Source organism: Triturus cristatus, chromosome 5_2, assembly GCF_964204655.1.
Source record: "Triturus cristatus chromosome 5_2, aTriCri1.1, whole genome shotgun sequence".
Classification (NCBI taxonomy): Eukaryota; Metazoa; Chordata; class Amphibia; order Caudata; family Salamandridae; genus Triturus; species Triturus cristatus.
Window position 1 is genome coordinate 903258709 of NC_140588.1, and position 15464 is coordinate 903274172.

General features: G+C 47.5%; 1 protein-coding gene across 1 annotated transcript in view; it reads left to right on the plus strand.

Annotated features, from left to right (window-relative positions):
- Positions 1–15464, plus strand: part of LOC146829392 (uncharacterized) — a 434028-nt gene that overhangs the window by 376445 nt on the left and 42119 nt on the right. The window contains exon 16 of the mRNA XM_085608055.1: positions 1690–1784. Coding sequence (XP_085464181.1) covers positions 1690–1784 — 95 coding nt within the window. The remainder of the gene's footprint in view (positions 1–1689; positions 1785–15464) is intronic.

Sequence of the window (15464 nt, forward strand, 5' to 3'; positions counted from 1 at the left end):
AACATATTTTCATCTATTAAATTTTTTGTTGGCACACTAAAACTTGCTTCTGGCTGTCACTTTTTCTGCCTCTGGGAAACCCACCGATGGAAAGTTATTACCCGCGCAACAAAAATCTACATCTAGAGACCGTAATTCCAGGACATGCATTTTTTGGGGTTCCTTAACCTCAGACTGGAGGGTCCTCACCCCATCTTTGGTACCCAAGACACTGCATTCCCATGGATATTCTGAGCCATCACATTCCCTATGTTAGACTCCCATACGTTTTTACTTGTCATTAGAACAAGCATCTTCTTGACTGGAGTAATACAGTTAGGTTAATTTTCTGTTACCAAAGTGACTTGGGAGACAGCAGGATGGCCAGCATTCTTGCCTGGTTGTTGCATGTACATTTCCACCTTAGATTATTATGGCCTTTGTTCATCCCTGGCTCAGCCCATTAACAGCAAGTGATTATTTCCAGAATGTCCACACCATGGGAATACATGTAGGACTACTGCTGACCTAAACTATTCTGGATAGGTTCAAAGTTTAGAGAGGCTTAAAATGAGGAGTGGGGCAGGGTAGAACTCTGGGGGCGCAGTCAGAGTTTGATTGTTTGGGAAATGTACGCATAAGGATTGTCTGTCCAACTTTGGAATCAAGACGCACTCTTTGACTGTTGAAGGGGACAAGACAGTGAGATGATTGGGGTGAGAAGAAAGAGGGAGAGGAGGTGTATACAAGTATGAAGCAATGAGGAGAGTAGTACTGAAGGAGAAATAGAAAGAATTCAGGTTCAGAGATATTGAATTGGTTTGTTGTGGGAGACTAAGAGAGTTGATAGTACAGGACAGGGCTGCTGTTGGGGATGGGGGTTGGAGTAAGGTGATGGAAGTCTTGAAAGCAGGATGATTTTCCTCCATTGGAAGCCAATTTAAATATATTGAAAGCTTTCATATAGTCCCCAAAAATGCTTTGGTGTATGTGTTTTCATTAATTTGCGAAGAGGGTGGTGAAAGTGTTAAGGGATAATGGTAGTTAAGGGCGGATTTAAATGTGTCATTGGATGAGACATGAGGTATAGTGGAGGGATGGAGCCAGGTCACTGTAAGTCTGAGCCAGATTTGCAGGGAACTGTTTTTGTTGTTAGGATGTGGGGGCTCTGGTTAGTGAGGCTTGCAGAGGCATGGCGTGGTCTGACTTGGAGAGGCATGGCATGGTCTGGTGGGACATGTCACTGATGGGAGTGGAATAAGTCAATACGGCGTAAATGAGTATGTTGTCTAGTGGTTTGCTATTTACATGGGTGAAAGCTAGGTCTTTCACTTCAATATACTTGATATGAGATGGCGGAGAGAGTGGGGAAGCAATTTAACTTATTGAAAATGTCCAACACCATCTTTGAGGGTTGTACAGATACCACAAGTGAAGTTGGCATGGACGGTGTGGAGAGATTTGGGTGGTGCTGTGTCTGGTAATCCACATTTCGGGAATGGTAATGAAGAGTGTAGGAGGAAAAATTCTCAGTGATGAAGGACAAGTTACTAATGGGCTGGATAATCCCTAACTACAGCAACATGGTTTGGAGGGCAGTTTTGCTGTTGATTAAAATATGAGTTATGTGGTGTCTCTATTATACATTTTACAAATAAATGAAATGATGATTAGTTAACCTAATTAGTAACTGTTCTTATATTGCCACAGGCACAACAAGAGGGATTCGGGACTGCTGGAACAGAAAAGCAGGAAAACTTTTTAACATCTTCCAAGAGCAAGATCAGAACGAAGAACTAATTTGCGTAAGTTCATCTACAGACTATTGTGTTCTCCTTAAAAATGAAACCTTGTTTACACCAAAATGATCAGCCTTGTTGGCCAGACTAAGCATTTTTCTCAGGATCAACCCTAGTTTGAAAGCGCTGCATTTTGTTCATTTTTTACAAAAAAGAAGCAATTGGTCACATTTCTGGCACAGTTATCACTGGCCCCTAATCCATCTAGTTGAAACACAGGCTAGACTTGCTGCATTGTTCATTCATCTGGGTCATTCTCAAAGCCTCCTTAAAACAATGGGAGGTTTCTCTTATATCTAAGGGGCATGGTCATGGGCCATGCTTATCTCATTTCAAATGTGATTATTAACAAAAGAGAAAATGGTTGGAGAGATCCATTGTTTCACCAATGCAACAGTTGCATGCTTCACTGAACAGGAATGACCTATATTTTACGACTGTTTTAAAATGTATCAACAGGATAGATAGCCTATCTACCATAGGTTGTCCAAAAGCAACACTTTGCCTCCTCCTGTATGAAATGTGGCCATTACAGAGATGAGAGTGGAAGGTTAAACAGAGATGACTACTTTGATAAGACATTAAGTAATTTTTGAATAGGAACATCTTTTCCAGCTCTCGACTCTTCACCTACCCGTATAGCTTTCTGAATTAGGCCTTACGTGCCCTTGATGCTAGAAGTCCGCAGGCAGCTACCCCTTCACATGGGGAACCCCTGTGCTTACCTTCTGCTTAGAGTCAATTGTAATATGTTCAACCAGGGCATATGCGCCACTAGTCAGAAAAATATAAATGTTTTTTCGTCAAAGACAACATGTAGCATAGCTGGATGCAATATTCAATCCATTGCTTGTAGATCCTGCAGCTCTTTTCAGGTAGCATCTGCCTGAACCTTGAATCAGTGTTAAGAAAGATAGGTCCGACATTGTTTGAAGATGGGAGAATGAGTGTGGTGTTGGAGAGATTGTTTATGTAGAGCCAACAGTGGACAGATTTCAGCTGGGGCAGCATTGGAAGAGCACCAGGTGAAATTTGAGTAGCCAGGACTGATAGGTTCACAGAGAGCATTGCAAAACACATGCAATTTAGATTTGTTCTGCTCATTGGTATGCAAAGTCTACACTAGAACAGATTTTGTCCTGCTTCCATCAAGATGGATAAGGCATTTTTAAGCTGATAAATTCTCCTGTGCGACCAACAACGAGCCTCCTCATCTCTAAGGTCTATGCACAGGGTAAGATGAGGTTGAATGTTTACTAAAACCAGGCCAACTTCACTGAGGTACGGGATCAGAACAAATAATTTTATGCGTCCTGAAATGTCTGTCACAGAAACATAAAGAACATGGTCTATGGAGGGAATTTAGGAGTTCAAAAAGGAGGTAAGGGTCAATCAAATTCAGGGTTGTTGATTAAAGAGGAGAATTTGTTTCTAAGACTCAGCAGAACTTCTATGAAAAGAGTAATAAAAAGGTTGTTGGCAGACCAGCTGTTTGTGAGGGGGTAAACCCATTCCCTCAAATGAGAAAAGATTGGAACAAATATTACCAGTGATTGTACCCGCCCACTGCAACTGACTCACCTTGATTAGAGGAATCTTTGAATGGCTCATCATTGATCAAGTGTCCTCAATGGTTAATAGTCCTGAAATGATCAAAGAAGTACTAGGAGCACCAGTATTCATTGGTGTGTTGTTCAGGGTGATCTAATAAGTGAAAACAACATTAGGCTCAAGGTATGGGTAACTTTATTTGGCAGTGCTATATGAAAATGACCCTGTCTGGTATAGCCACTAATAGACCTGGCATCCTTGGCATGGTTCTACCTCAAACCTTTTGCCTTCACTGTTCTTGTTCGCTTAATTCGTTTTTGGTGGCTTTATGACTCTACGCACTTTACCACTGCTAATCAGTAGGTTCTTGTGCTCTTTCCCTAAAGCGTGATTCAATTGGGTTACACCTAATTGGCATATTTAATTTATTTGTAAGTCCTTAGTAAATGGTACTATATGTACCCAAGGCCTGTACGTTAAATGCTACATCTGGGTCTGCAGCACACATTGTGTCACCCACTAAAGTAGCACTTTAAAACATTTCTTAAGCCTAACACTGCAGCTGCAGCCTTTAGTGCAGTTTTAAACAGCCATTTCAACCTGGCCAAATAAACATTTTGCCAGGCCTAGACCTTCGTTTTTAAAACCTATGTCACCCCAAAGGTAAGCTCTAAAGGCTCATAGGGCAGGATGCCTTGTATTCAAGAAGTATTACATGTGGGATTAAGTTTTACATGTCCTGGTAGTGAATAACTCCTACAGTTTTTTCCACTACTGTAAGGCCTACCTCTCTCATTGACTAACATGGGGTTACCATGTTATATTTAATAAGTGATACGTTTTGATTGGGAGCAGGTACTGGATTTTAAGTCACAATTCTGAAAAGTTGACACTTTCTTGCCTTAACCATTTGTGCCTTCTGCCAGTATCATGGATCACATGACTGTGAATGGCTCTGCCGTTCAAGTTTAATGCATTCCTCTCAGACAGTGTCACAAAAGGGGATTAGGTGTGGATAGGTTTGCTCATCTCGCCAGGATCGTTGGTGGTGGAGCCTTTACCCAGCCCCACTTATACTTCAGAGACTTTCAAAGGGATTTGCCTTCTGCAACTGCAAAGGAACTTAACACTAGTCTTTTGTCACCCCATACCTTTTGGAGCCTTGACAAGGGAAGCAAAGAACTTTCCAGAACTAGATGCGGGGGTAATATAGGAAATTTCAATGCCTGGCACCAGGTATAAATGCTGGAGCTCCAGAGCCACTCTTCAGTACACTCCTGGGCCTGTAGACATTACAGAAAGAGAAGCACCCCAGACGACTGACCTTCTCGTTGAGACCTGCCTTGTTCCCCAGAGGACTGCCCTAGTGCTACCAGAGGACTGCCTTGCTGCTACCAGAGGACTTCCTTGACCTCCAGAGGGCTGCCCTGCTGCTTGAGGGCTGCCCTGCTCTCTGAGAAGGAAGACTGGACCTGCTCCCTTCATCCCAGGCTACGTTAGTGACTCCAAGGGTCAACTGGCTGACCTACAGGGACACAACAAGCTCCACAGGCCTCCCTGCAACTGCCCAGATGACCTGCAGCAATGGACCTGCAACTGGACCTGCCTGAGCCCTGCTGGTCTCTGCTGGAGCGAGTTCCTGATCACAAGAGGTGCCTACCCAAGTCCTGGACTCTTGGCTGAAATCATTTGAGCTCCTCCTTTAAATAAAGGTGAAATCTTGAGGTTTTCGACTCTTCGCGGCCACCAATGGACTCTTTTGCATAAAGAATCTGCCACCCGTGACGACTGCCAACACAAAGCTCCAGTGAACCCAGCAATCACCAGTGACGACCAGCAACACAAGATCAGCACTTTGCGCTACAGCAATGACAGCGTGTGGTGACCACCAATACAAAGCCCCAGCATCAATCGTCTGTGGCGCCCAACCGGATTTTTGTGCTACAGCGACAACCATCCATGACCCCAGGCCTGCTCTTCATGCTACACTGAAGTGGGACATCCGCCTCCCTCAACCAATAACCAAGTTTGTTACAGCCATTTACTTTCTATCTGATTGGGTTCCTCTGGAAGAGCGGTTAGATCGAAGGCAGATATGACCATCTCTGTCTTGCTGAAATGACTGACTTCAATGCTGTTCTTACAGACTGGGAGCCTTGAATACAATGGACTGTTTCTTGCAGTGAGGATGCATCACATTCTTCCATTTATCACTGATTCAGGCTGGGCAGAGTTCTGAATGAATTAGCACATAAAGGACCCAGATTGTTCCGCTTTTACTTGACATCAAATAGAAATTTATTTTATTTTGGGCAGCCCTGTCGGGCCGCCCAAACCAGTCATGCGCACTTTCTTTGTTTTCCATGCAGGCTGCATTACAGCCTACATGGAGAACAAGCCCAGGCTTCCCTTCCCTGGTTGGGTGTCCAAGCAGGACGCTCAAAACCAATCACAACGCTGTATTACAGCGTTGTAATTGGTCAGGGGAGCTGGGGTGCGAGAAGCAACGAAGACGGAGGACCTGGCGCAACGGTAATTACATTTTATTTTAAATGTTATTTTTTTTTTAAATATGCGCGACACTATCCCCTCACCCCACCTGCTCACCACGGCACCCGCGCCTGTTAACACCATCCCACTGACTAAGCAGGGAGTTAACGACGCCACTGTTTTAGACGCATGTTTTGCAGAATGCAGTGGAGCATCTTTTGGTGGTGGCTCCGCAATAAGCGCTTTGTTATTTCTTTGGCACAACTTTAATTTTTTTATTTTTTATTGAATCAATGAACTATTACCTGTTTTCATAGTCTTTATTAGTACTTATTTTCAGGTATTGTAAATATTTTATAGTAATTGCATTTATAGAACGCTTATTAACACTGATGAAGTATTGAAGTGCTTTTTCAGGGGCAACGTGCTGCTCTGCAACCCAAGGTTAGAGGTTAGTTCAGTGGTTATTGTTTATTGGGATTAGCCTTTTTCTCTCAAGGTAAATATTCCATATGTTTTCACCAGTGTCTTTGTGATTAAATTAATATGATTTAGATGTAATCATTAGAGGGAGTTTAGGGAAGTATGTGCGTTCATGCAGAAAGGGGTGGGGATGATAAATGAGGTAGAGGAGATAAGATATTGTTAGATTGCAGGACATGGCATTTAAAGAAGATGGTTGTGAACTCTGAAGTAAGGAGTGGGCGATCTGCAACAGGACAATAATGGAGATTGAGGCAAACATGCATGTGACTTAGAGTAAGCCGTTCACAGAGAGAGGAACAATGAAGAGGATGGAAAGGAAATAGTGTCATTCAACAGAAAAGGAGAGGCAACAGTTGGAATAGGAATCAGCAAGTGCTTTTTCAGCCACTCTTTAAACTTTAGACCACGAAATCAGACAATGTTTTAACAGCCCTTTGTGAAGGATAGATGCAGTTCATTGTACACGACTTTCAATGTGTAGTTAAAAGCAAGAATTTGCTTGGGTTGTGTGGACATAACAATGGGCACTTGGCAATCCTCTTATTTGCAACCTAGTTTCCAAATCCTAAACACCTTGTGGCCAGTAGGCAGAATCCCACAAGTTAGAGGGCAGGTTCCAGAAATCCCCTTTGAGTTGTTTCAGTGAATAGAACGTTTTAAAAAAGATATAAAATAACTTTGGCATAAAAATCAGAACCTATCTCATAATGTGAACGATTATATGAAGGATGCTTATTCGAAAAAATACAAATAACAAAGATGAGATCAAGACCCCTGCCTTATGATAATCATTTCCACATTGTGTCATTCGCACTGGAAGTCCATGGAAGTGTGACGGGGTGCTTTATAAGGCATCATTGTATAACAATGTGACATGCCATGCCTTGCCAGGTGGTACTTCACTGTATGATACCACAACATAACAAAATAACATAATATATTATTAGTGACATAACATGACAGCATTATGGTTACTTGTGCAGATGACCCTGGAGAATATATCAGTTAAAGCAGCCATTAACAAGTGATCACACTCGCCGCTTGGTTTACTATTCCTTTTGATCCAGATTGCATATGTTTTTTTCAGTAGTTAGATGTTTTTAGGTCTGGCAACACTTTTTCAGAAAAGTACAATAAAATAATTTATAGATTTGGGTCTGCCCCCTTCGGCCACTGGCTTTGATGTGTTTTTCATGGTTTGCCATTGCTTGAATACGTTCTTCGTCAAGGCCATGGCATTTCGATGATGGTTATATTGTGCTACTTGTGTTCCCTTTACATATTGGTGACAGGGTATCGAGTAGTCATTTTGTAAGACTCCAGGGGGCTTATTTACAAACCCATTGCGCCGCCAGTACGTCACTTTTTTCCATATTTAAAGTGACGCACCTGCGGTGCAAGGGGCTTTTAATAAGCCCCCAGATGTGACATGAGGATAGGTTGAGAGCCAATGTGTGTTCTTTGTTGTATTTATATACCTGAAACTACAACACTTTAATTGCTGATTTATGGCTTCTTTTGTTCAGGAAGTGAGTTGTATGTATACAATAAAGACTCTGTGCTATTCACTAGTTGCTTTTGTACATTTATTTGTTTTATTTTTCGTGAGGATAACATGTTGTTATTAGTTTAGGGCATTAATGTGCAAGAACTTGTTGTCAGTATTACAACATTGGATTCCCCGAGCAGATATGTATGACCGCAATGTTAACCAATCGTTGTGTTTCGGGCAAGATCCCATGCTCCACACTCTCATCATACATTCTGACTAGAAACGGAGCCAATACCGAAGAGACTGCTTTATGAAGCTCGACTGGTAGGCCATTAGGACCCATGGCCTTCCCGGAACGTAGTGCACCAATCACCTTAGACACCTCCTCAGGAGTCAAGGCAGTGTCGAGGTCCGCAACATCCTTCGGGTCTAACCTCTGCAGGGGGAGAGTGGAAAGCAGGTCTGCCGCTTCCTCTTGGGTGGAGGTGGATGTGGGGACATAGAGTTGCTCAAAATGGCTAGCGAAACTCTCAGCAATCCCATCTCGGGCGCATCGTCGCACTCCATCTGGAGTAACAATTTCAGCCACCCACCTATTGGCTAACTCACGCTTATCTAACCATGCCAACAATTTACTTGCCTTGTCTCCAATTTCATATACCCGATATTGAGTGGATCAGTAGTGCGCTTGGGCTGGCTATATCATTATATTCTTTTTGTTTCACTGCAAGTCTGTTTGGAGGAACTGCAGGCTGTTTTCTTGGAGCACACCAGCGTAGACCTATTGGTCAGAGTTCAATATGTTATGTTATGTTAGGTGGTTTTATGGTTTTATATAGCGCGCAGCTGCCTCAGTGAAGATGCGTCCCGGCGCAGTGTCAGTAAGAAGCTAGGGCTAGACCTTATGGAAAAGGTAGGTTTTAATAGCCTTACGGAATGACAGCAGGCAATCTAGCTGCCGGATCTGGACAAGGAGGGAGTTCCATAGTTTAGGGGCAAGAAACCGGAAAGACCGCCCCCCCCCCCCTCCCCCCCCCCCCCCCCCCTCCCCATCACTGAGGCACTTCACTCGGGGGATCATTGCTAGGAATTGCTCAGCAGAACGTAACTGGCGTGTAGGTACGTAGGGGGCTAGCAGATTAGATAGAATCTCGAGGGAGGACAGCTTTAAGGTTTTAAAGGTCAGGCATAATGCTTTGAATTGGATCCTTTGAGGCATGGGTAGCCAATGTAGGCATCGCAAGGCACCTGACGCAGAACTGGTTCTGGGGAGCGTTAATAGTACTCGGGCAGCAGCGTTCTGTACTCGCAGAAGGCGAGTGACTTCGGCCTTGTTGGCGCCTAGCATGAGAGAATTAGCATAATCTAACCTACACAGGATAGTCGCCTGGACTATCAACTGTCGGGTTGGAGGATCAAAGAAGCCCAGCATGGGTCTCAAGCCCCAAAGGAGTCCAAAGCAAGTACCAGCGGTTTTCTTGCTATGCTCCTGAAACCCAAGGGTGGAGTCAAACCAATTCCTAGGTTTTTTTACTGCCGATTTAGGGGTAGGGGCAGTGCCCAGAGACTCTGGCCACCAATGTTTGCTCCAGAGCCCCTTGTCCCTCCCCACCAGCAGCACTTCTGATTTGTTGGCATTAAGTTGAAGGCAGTTTGCGGTCATCCAGTGCGCGACTGCCGCTAGGCCGCTCCGAAATCGCACAGCGCCCTGGGAATGATCATCCGAGAGGGCCACCACTAGCTGCGTATCATCGGCGTACGAGACCATGGTCAAGCCATGATCCCTTGCCGCCGCCAGGGGGTGAACGTAGAGATTGAACAACACAGGGCTTAAAGCCGACCCCTGGGGAACCCCCTGTTCGATGACATGGGCATGTGAGAGGAAGGAGGGGGCCGAAACCTGGAATGATCTGTCAGAAAGGAAGGAACGAAACCACTCCAAGGCCAGGCCCACCACCCCCGCCTCCTCTAGCCGACGCAGGAGGATCTGATGGGAGACTGTGTCAAACGTGGCGCTAAGATCGAGCAATATGAGAACCGCAGTTTGTCCCTCATCCAGGATGGTCCGTAGATGTTCACTCACTGCTAGAAGCGCGGTCTCGGTGGTATGACCCGGATCTCATTAGTGAGATAAGCTGATCGAGCCCGATGTATGGCCTTGTGGTAGCGTTGAATCGCATACTGGTACGTCTTTTTAGCCCCAAGGTCGTATACCCTTCTCCAGGCCCGTTCTAGCTTCTTACAAATGCTGCGCAGGGCTGCCAAAGAGTCATCATACCGGGGGTTGGAGTTAGAGCAGCGACCTTTAGACCATTTGGCAGGGATCAAAATGTCTAAGGCCTGTACTATCCAGTCACAGAATGATGTATACGCTTGCTCAGGATCTGTGTCTAGGATGGGGGAAGAGGATTCCAGAGTGGAGAGCAAATCCTCTATTTTAAGTTTGTGCCAGCTACGTCTAAGAGTGGCTTTGGGGTTGGTTCTAGGGATAGGCTCGGAGAGCAGAGAGAAGATAGTAACTAAAAAGTGGTCGGACCAACACACTGGGCTAGGTTTCTTGACCAGGAGAGAAGGAATGTTAGAGAAGACCGGGTCAAGTAAATGCCCAGCAGAGTGGGTGGGGCCCACTACCAACTGGCTTAACTGACAGGCATCTAAGTCAGCAAGCAAGCTGCTGACTTCGGGGTCATTAGGACAGTCAAAGTGAAAATTAAGATCACCAACGAGGCTGAAATTCGTAGCTGTCAGTGCCAAGGAACTCACGGCCTCAATGATGGCTGACTTGAATTCCAAGATAGGTCTGGGGGGGGGCGATAAACTAGTAGACCTGAGAAGGAGGAGTGGCCACTAAAAGAGATGACAAAACTAGTGCATTCGCACCCAGTCACATCCTCCTTAACAAGTGAGCAGCGGTAACAGGTTTTAAAAATAACAGCTATGCCCCTGCCTCTAGTCTCTCTATTAAGTGTCAGGATACTGAACCCTGGGGGAAGAGCGAGGCCAGGTTCAGCCACCGTGGCATCAGTCAGCCAGGATTCAGTTATAAAAAACACATCCGGTGATTCATCCTCAATGAGGTCATGGATCTCCATATAGTGTTTAACCAATGACCGGACATTGAGATAGAGGATTTTCATAGTAGGTCTGGAAGGAGTAGGGGGCAATATGGGGCAAGATTTATAGCCACAATTGGAACAGCAGAAAAGTCCTTCCATCGTGTCCCCCTGATACTGTCCACAAGGGCTGACCTGCTGGCCGATAGACATCAGCTGCTCCCTGGTGTATATTAGCACCCCTGATTTCAAACCGCCAGCATGTCTGGCGACGTCCAGGCACGGACGGGCGCAGACGGGTTTGCCGGTGGCGCGCCACTGGCACGTCCACTGCGCTCCCGCACCATGGGCATCCTAAATAGTGTGTCCAGGAGCAGGGAGAGGCAAAAGACTATACCGCCTCCCTTAACAAGATGGCGGCCGTGGGATGGCAACCGGAAGTGGGAAAAAGACCACGCAGGCGAGGCCTGAGCAGTGCTCCATCCACATCAATCAGCCCTCTAATGGCTGCGGTGGACCGGGGACTGTAGTCACAAGTAAGTGTAATAGACAAAAATGCGCCTGTCAACAAGTTCATGCAATATTTAAAAAAAGCTTTACTTTGTTTTTTAAAATGCGCAACAGAGACTCAGCAATAGTTTAAAATTTACAAGGGAAACATTCAAGCAGCACGCGAAGCCTACAAACCTCCGTTCGCTTCTACCAGCAACTGCCGACTCTTACAGCAATTGCAAGTTCTTCTACTCACCAGAGTATCTGTACAGGCATTCTCTGTGTTAGGCATTCAGTCCTAGTGGGACTTCAAACTCCAGTATGCTCCCTTGTCCTTTAGTATCCTACCTAGAGTGATCAGCAAGATAAGAAAGGAGTATTCCGATTGCTCCAGATTGGGGGGTTAGGACCTCATATCCCGATTCCCTCAACCTGAGCATGTGTCTACCCCACATATTTCCATTTAGGAAGGATCATCTTGCCCTGCAGTGGGGGTTATTTATTACATACAAAAATGTAGGCCTACTGTCTAAAAACATGACAACTGAAAGAAAGGCCATGAGTGCTCACACACTGCCAAAGCATGCCCTGGAGATTGTTCTTGCACCTGTGGACCCTCTTCTCCAGTAAGTGGAAGTGCTGCACTGATTGGTGCATTTAGTAATGTAATGTGAGTGATGCTATAGGTATCATGACATCAAGGGTAAAATGTTGATGGGTTGAATGTTGATTTTCAAGGTAGCAGATACATTTCTATTGGTAGTTACATCAGGATGGATTCAGAGGAGCTGAGACACATGATTTAATAAATAATCAGTGCAGCCCCAACTTGTGCCTGTGTTCTGGATTACAACTGTGCACTCTACAAGGAAAGTATCTAGTCTCATCAGACTTGCATATTATGCTGCAATTTGCCCTTTCTTGGCCAGTGATGGTCTCAATGTATGCGTATTGAAGGAATATTTTGCATTCCTACAGGTCTTTTCTTTTTGCATCATTTCAAGCAGAGCATATTCTTCCAACTGTCTATTTTTACAAGATGTCACCTACTCCTTTCTTACCTACCGTTTGGGACGTGAACCTGGCACTGTATCTGAGCTCATGTAATCTGTTTATTCAAGTAACTAACATGGTTTTCCAGTGGCCATTGTATCTGCCATCTGAATAAGTAAGTTGCTGTTGCTGTTATCTGGACAGCCCTGCATCCTCTTTTAGCCAGGCATAGTGGCGTTACCAGTTCAGTCAAAGCTTTGTGATAAGTCGATTCCAGATTCCCCACATCAGAGATGATGATGTTGTCAGCCATTTTGCTGTTACGCGGTGTAGAAGAGGTTGCTGCACTGATTGTACTCAAGATGAGCGTTCAAATTCTGTGAGGAGAGATCGAAGGAATACTAGACCAACAAGACACTTTTTGGGGATTTTGCGGTTGCAAAATAGGCATATACTGTCCCAAAACTAAATTATTTCTGGATGAGTTGTGCAGTGAATTAACTGTTTTATGTGTTGGCTAACAAAGAAACATCTGCAGGGCTGAGACCTCATTCATATGGGAGCAAATCCCTCATTCTGTGTTGAGCAAAATGCTCGTCTCTGAGGTCTGTCAAGCTGTTACTTGAACGTTCATGAACACTTTCGCAAGTACCAGTCTTTTAATTTGAATGCAGCATTGGAGGCTCAATTTGATACAACCACTGTTGGGTTAAAATCGGTGATACTGGGGGCGTGGCTTGCAGCCGACAGAAATGGCCGCAGCCTAGGAGAGCTCCGCGCTCACTAGTCTCTTTCCCCTAAAATCCTGCCATTTATCCGCGTCCACGGCGACCACGACCAGCTGCGCCGGCTGTCGGGAGGCTCCGGTGCCGTTCGAGTGCCGTCTGGGAGCTGAGGGAGCCACCGCAGGGTCCGCATCGACGAGGCCGGGGGTGCGGCCTACTCCTCGGGACCGCGACCGGGGACTAGAGTGAACGGGCGCGGCCGAGAGGGTGGCGCGCAGCGTTGACCCGCTCCGAGGACCAAGACGCCGCGCAGGACGAGGTAAAGCAGCAGCGGAGCTCGGACCGTGGAAGCACTGACCGACGTGGACCCGGGCCTCGTGACATTAAGGGCCCTATGGTGCGAGGCCGAACTGCGGGACGGGGCACACGCAGAGGAGTGGAGACGAGGTAACGCGACCCGGACACGGGTGCCAGAGGTGTCCCGGCCCCCCCCTGCCCCCCCCCAGCGCCGGCGGATAGAGGGCCCTGCTGCCTAGATCTGCGGCCCGGACTGAGAGCAGAAAGTGCTGGTGAGCCAGAACTCCCTCGGAACGTGGCCGGGGATCCCGCGGCGACGGGGGCGACACTGGTGATCAGATCAAGTGCCGAAACCCCCCCCCTCCCCGCACAGTCCTACCGGGTGGGGGCAGGGACGCATAGTGGACACGACGCACCGTGGGCTGCATATGGTGCTCCCCGTCGCGGCCTGAGAAGAGTGGGCGCATTCTGGAAAACGGCCCCCTGCACGAGCGGAGGCGGGAAGGAGAGGGAAAACCGAAAGGCCGAGCGCTGACCTTTACGGCGCAGTCTGGCAGCGGCGACTACCGACCTGCCCGCTATACCGCGAGACGGAGCAAGCACCATGGGGGGGAAAGGCCAGCGTGGGCCACAGGCAGGCAAACTGGACAAATTTGCCTACCGCAGAGAGAGCTCGCAGACCCCAGAGACTCCCAGGAAGGGTGAGGACACAGCGCAGGCCGGTCAGCCTGGGGAGATTACCCTACATGATATAATGCGCACGCTGACGCAAATGCAAACGGCGATAGGTACGATCTCCACGGACATTACACTGTTACGAGCAGACGTGTCAAAAATCAACGACAGGCTGAAGGAGGTGGAAGACACGACGGCCACCCTGTCCACGGAGACCACGCTGCTCACAAACAAAGTGAGGTCACTGGAACAGGCGCAGAAACAACTGGAGGCAAAACTGGACGACCAAGAAGGGCGCGCCCGCCGCAATAATGTCCGCTTAGTGGGAGTGCCGGAGACCGTGCGCGGTCCGGCGCTGGACTTATATGTGGAAGACCTCGTCAAGAATAAACTCCAACCTAGAGGTTTGTCGGAGTTTTTCTCAGTTGAACGGGCGCACAGGGTGCCAGGAGGGCCGCCCAAACCGGGAGCCCCACCACGGCCTATACTAGCAAGAATATTCAACTTCCGCGACCGCGACGCCATTCTGCAGACAGCGCGAGTCGCTCCCCCACTCCGAGTGGAGAATAGCAAAATCGAGATATACCCGGACTACACAGCGCTGGTAACGAAGCAACGCAGAGACTTTCTGGAGGTGAAGAAAGAATTACGGAAGAGAGAACTGAAGTATGCAATGCTCTTCCCCGCGAAGCTCAGGGTGGAGGCGGAGGGCAAAACCTGGTTTTTCATGTCCCCGACGGAGGTCACAGAGTGGCTAGAGGGCTGGCGGAAGACAACGGGACGCACTGGAGCGGCGCGGAGACATGGACAGTCCGCGGACAGGGCGGTGGTATCGGACCCATCGCAAAAGGGGGCGGACGAAGGACTATGACACCACGCCAAGCACGATATGAACGTGGGGCTCGCCGGACAGCGGAAATGGCACGACGACCTCTGTCGCTCCTGGGGGATGGCCGTGGGGGTTGGACCTGGCTGTCTCCCCGGGGCCTCTCGCCGGTGCTGGAACAGAGGGCCCACGAAGGCTGGAGACGGCGCCATACTGAAGAAAGCTGAGGGGGAGGCTTGTACGGACGGAGCCTGAGCCATCTTCACAGCCGTGGACATAATGAAGCTCTGCGGGGGAAACTAAGACTGGGTGCAACTCAGGGAGGAGCCAAGATGGGGATCGGGACGGCAGCGTAGGCTCCCGGCTCCGTGAACCTCCACATCCCGCACAGATATCCTGCATGAGATCCTTAGCCTGCGCTACATGCCCGTGTTGGTGGTTGAGAGCGGCAACCGATCGTGTGATTCTGAAGTTTCTGGCGGCGGTACCGCCGAAGAAATGTTCATTTGAAGTTTGCGGCCTGTGCAACCCTGGAACCGGGACCTCGGGTGGACAACATGGCCGGGTAGCAGTTCAACAACAGCGGCCATTGGTGACCGGGTGGAG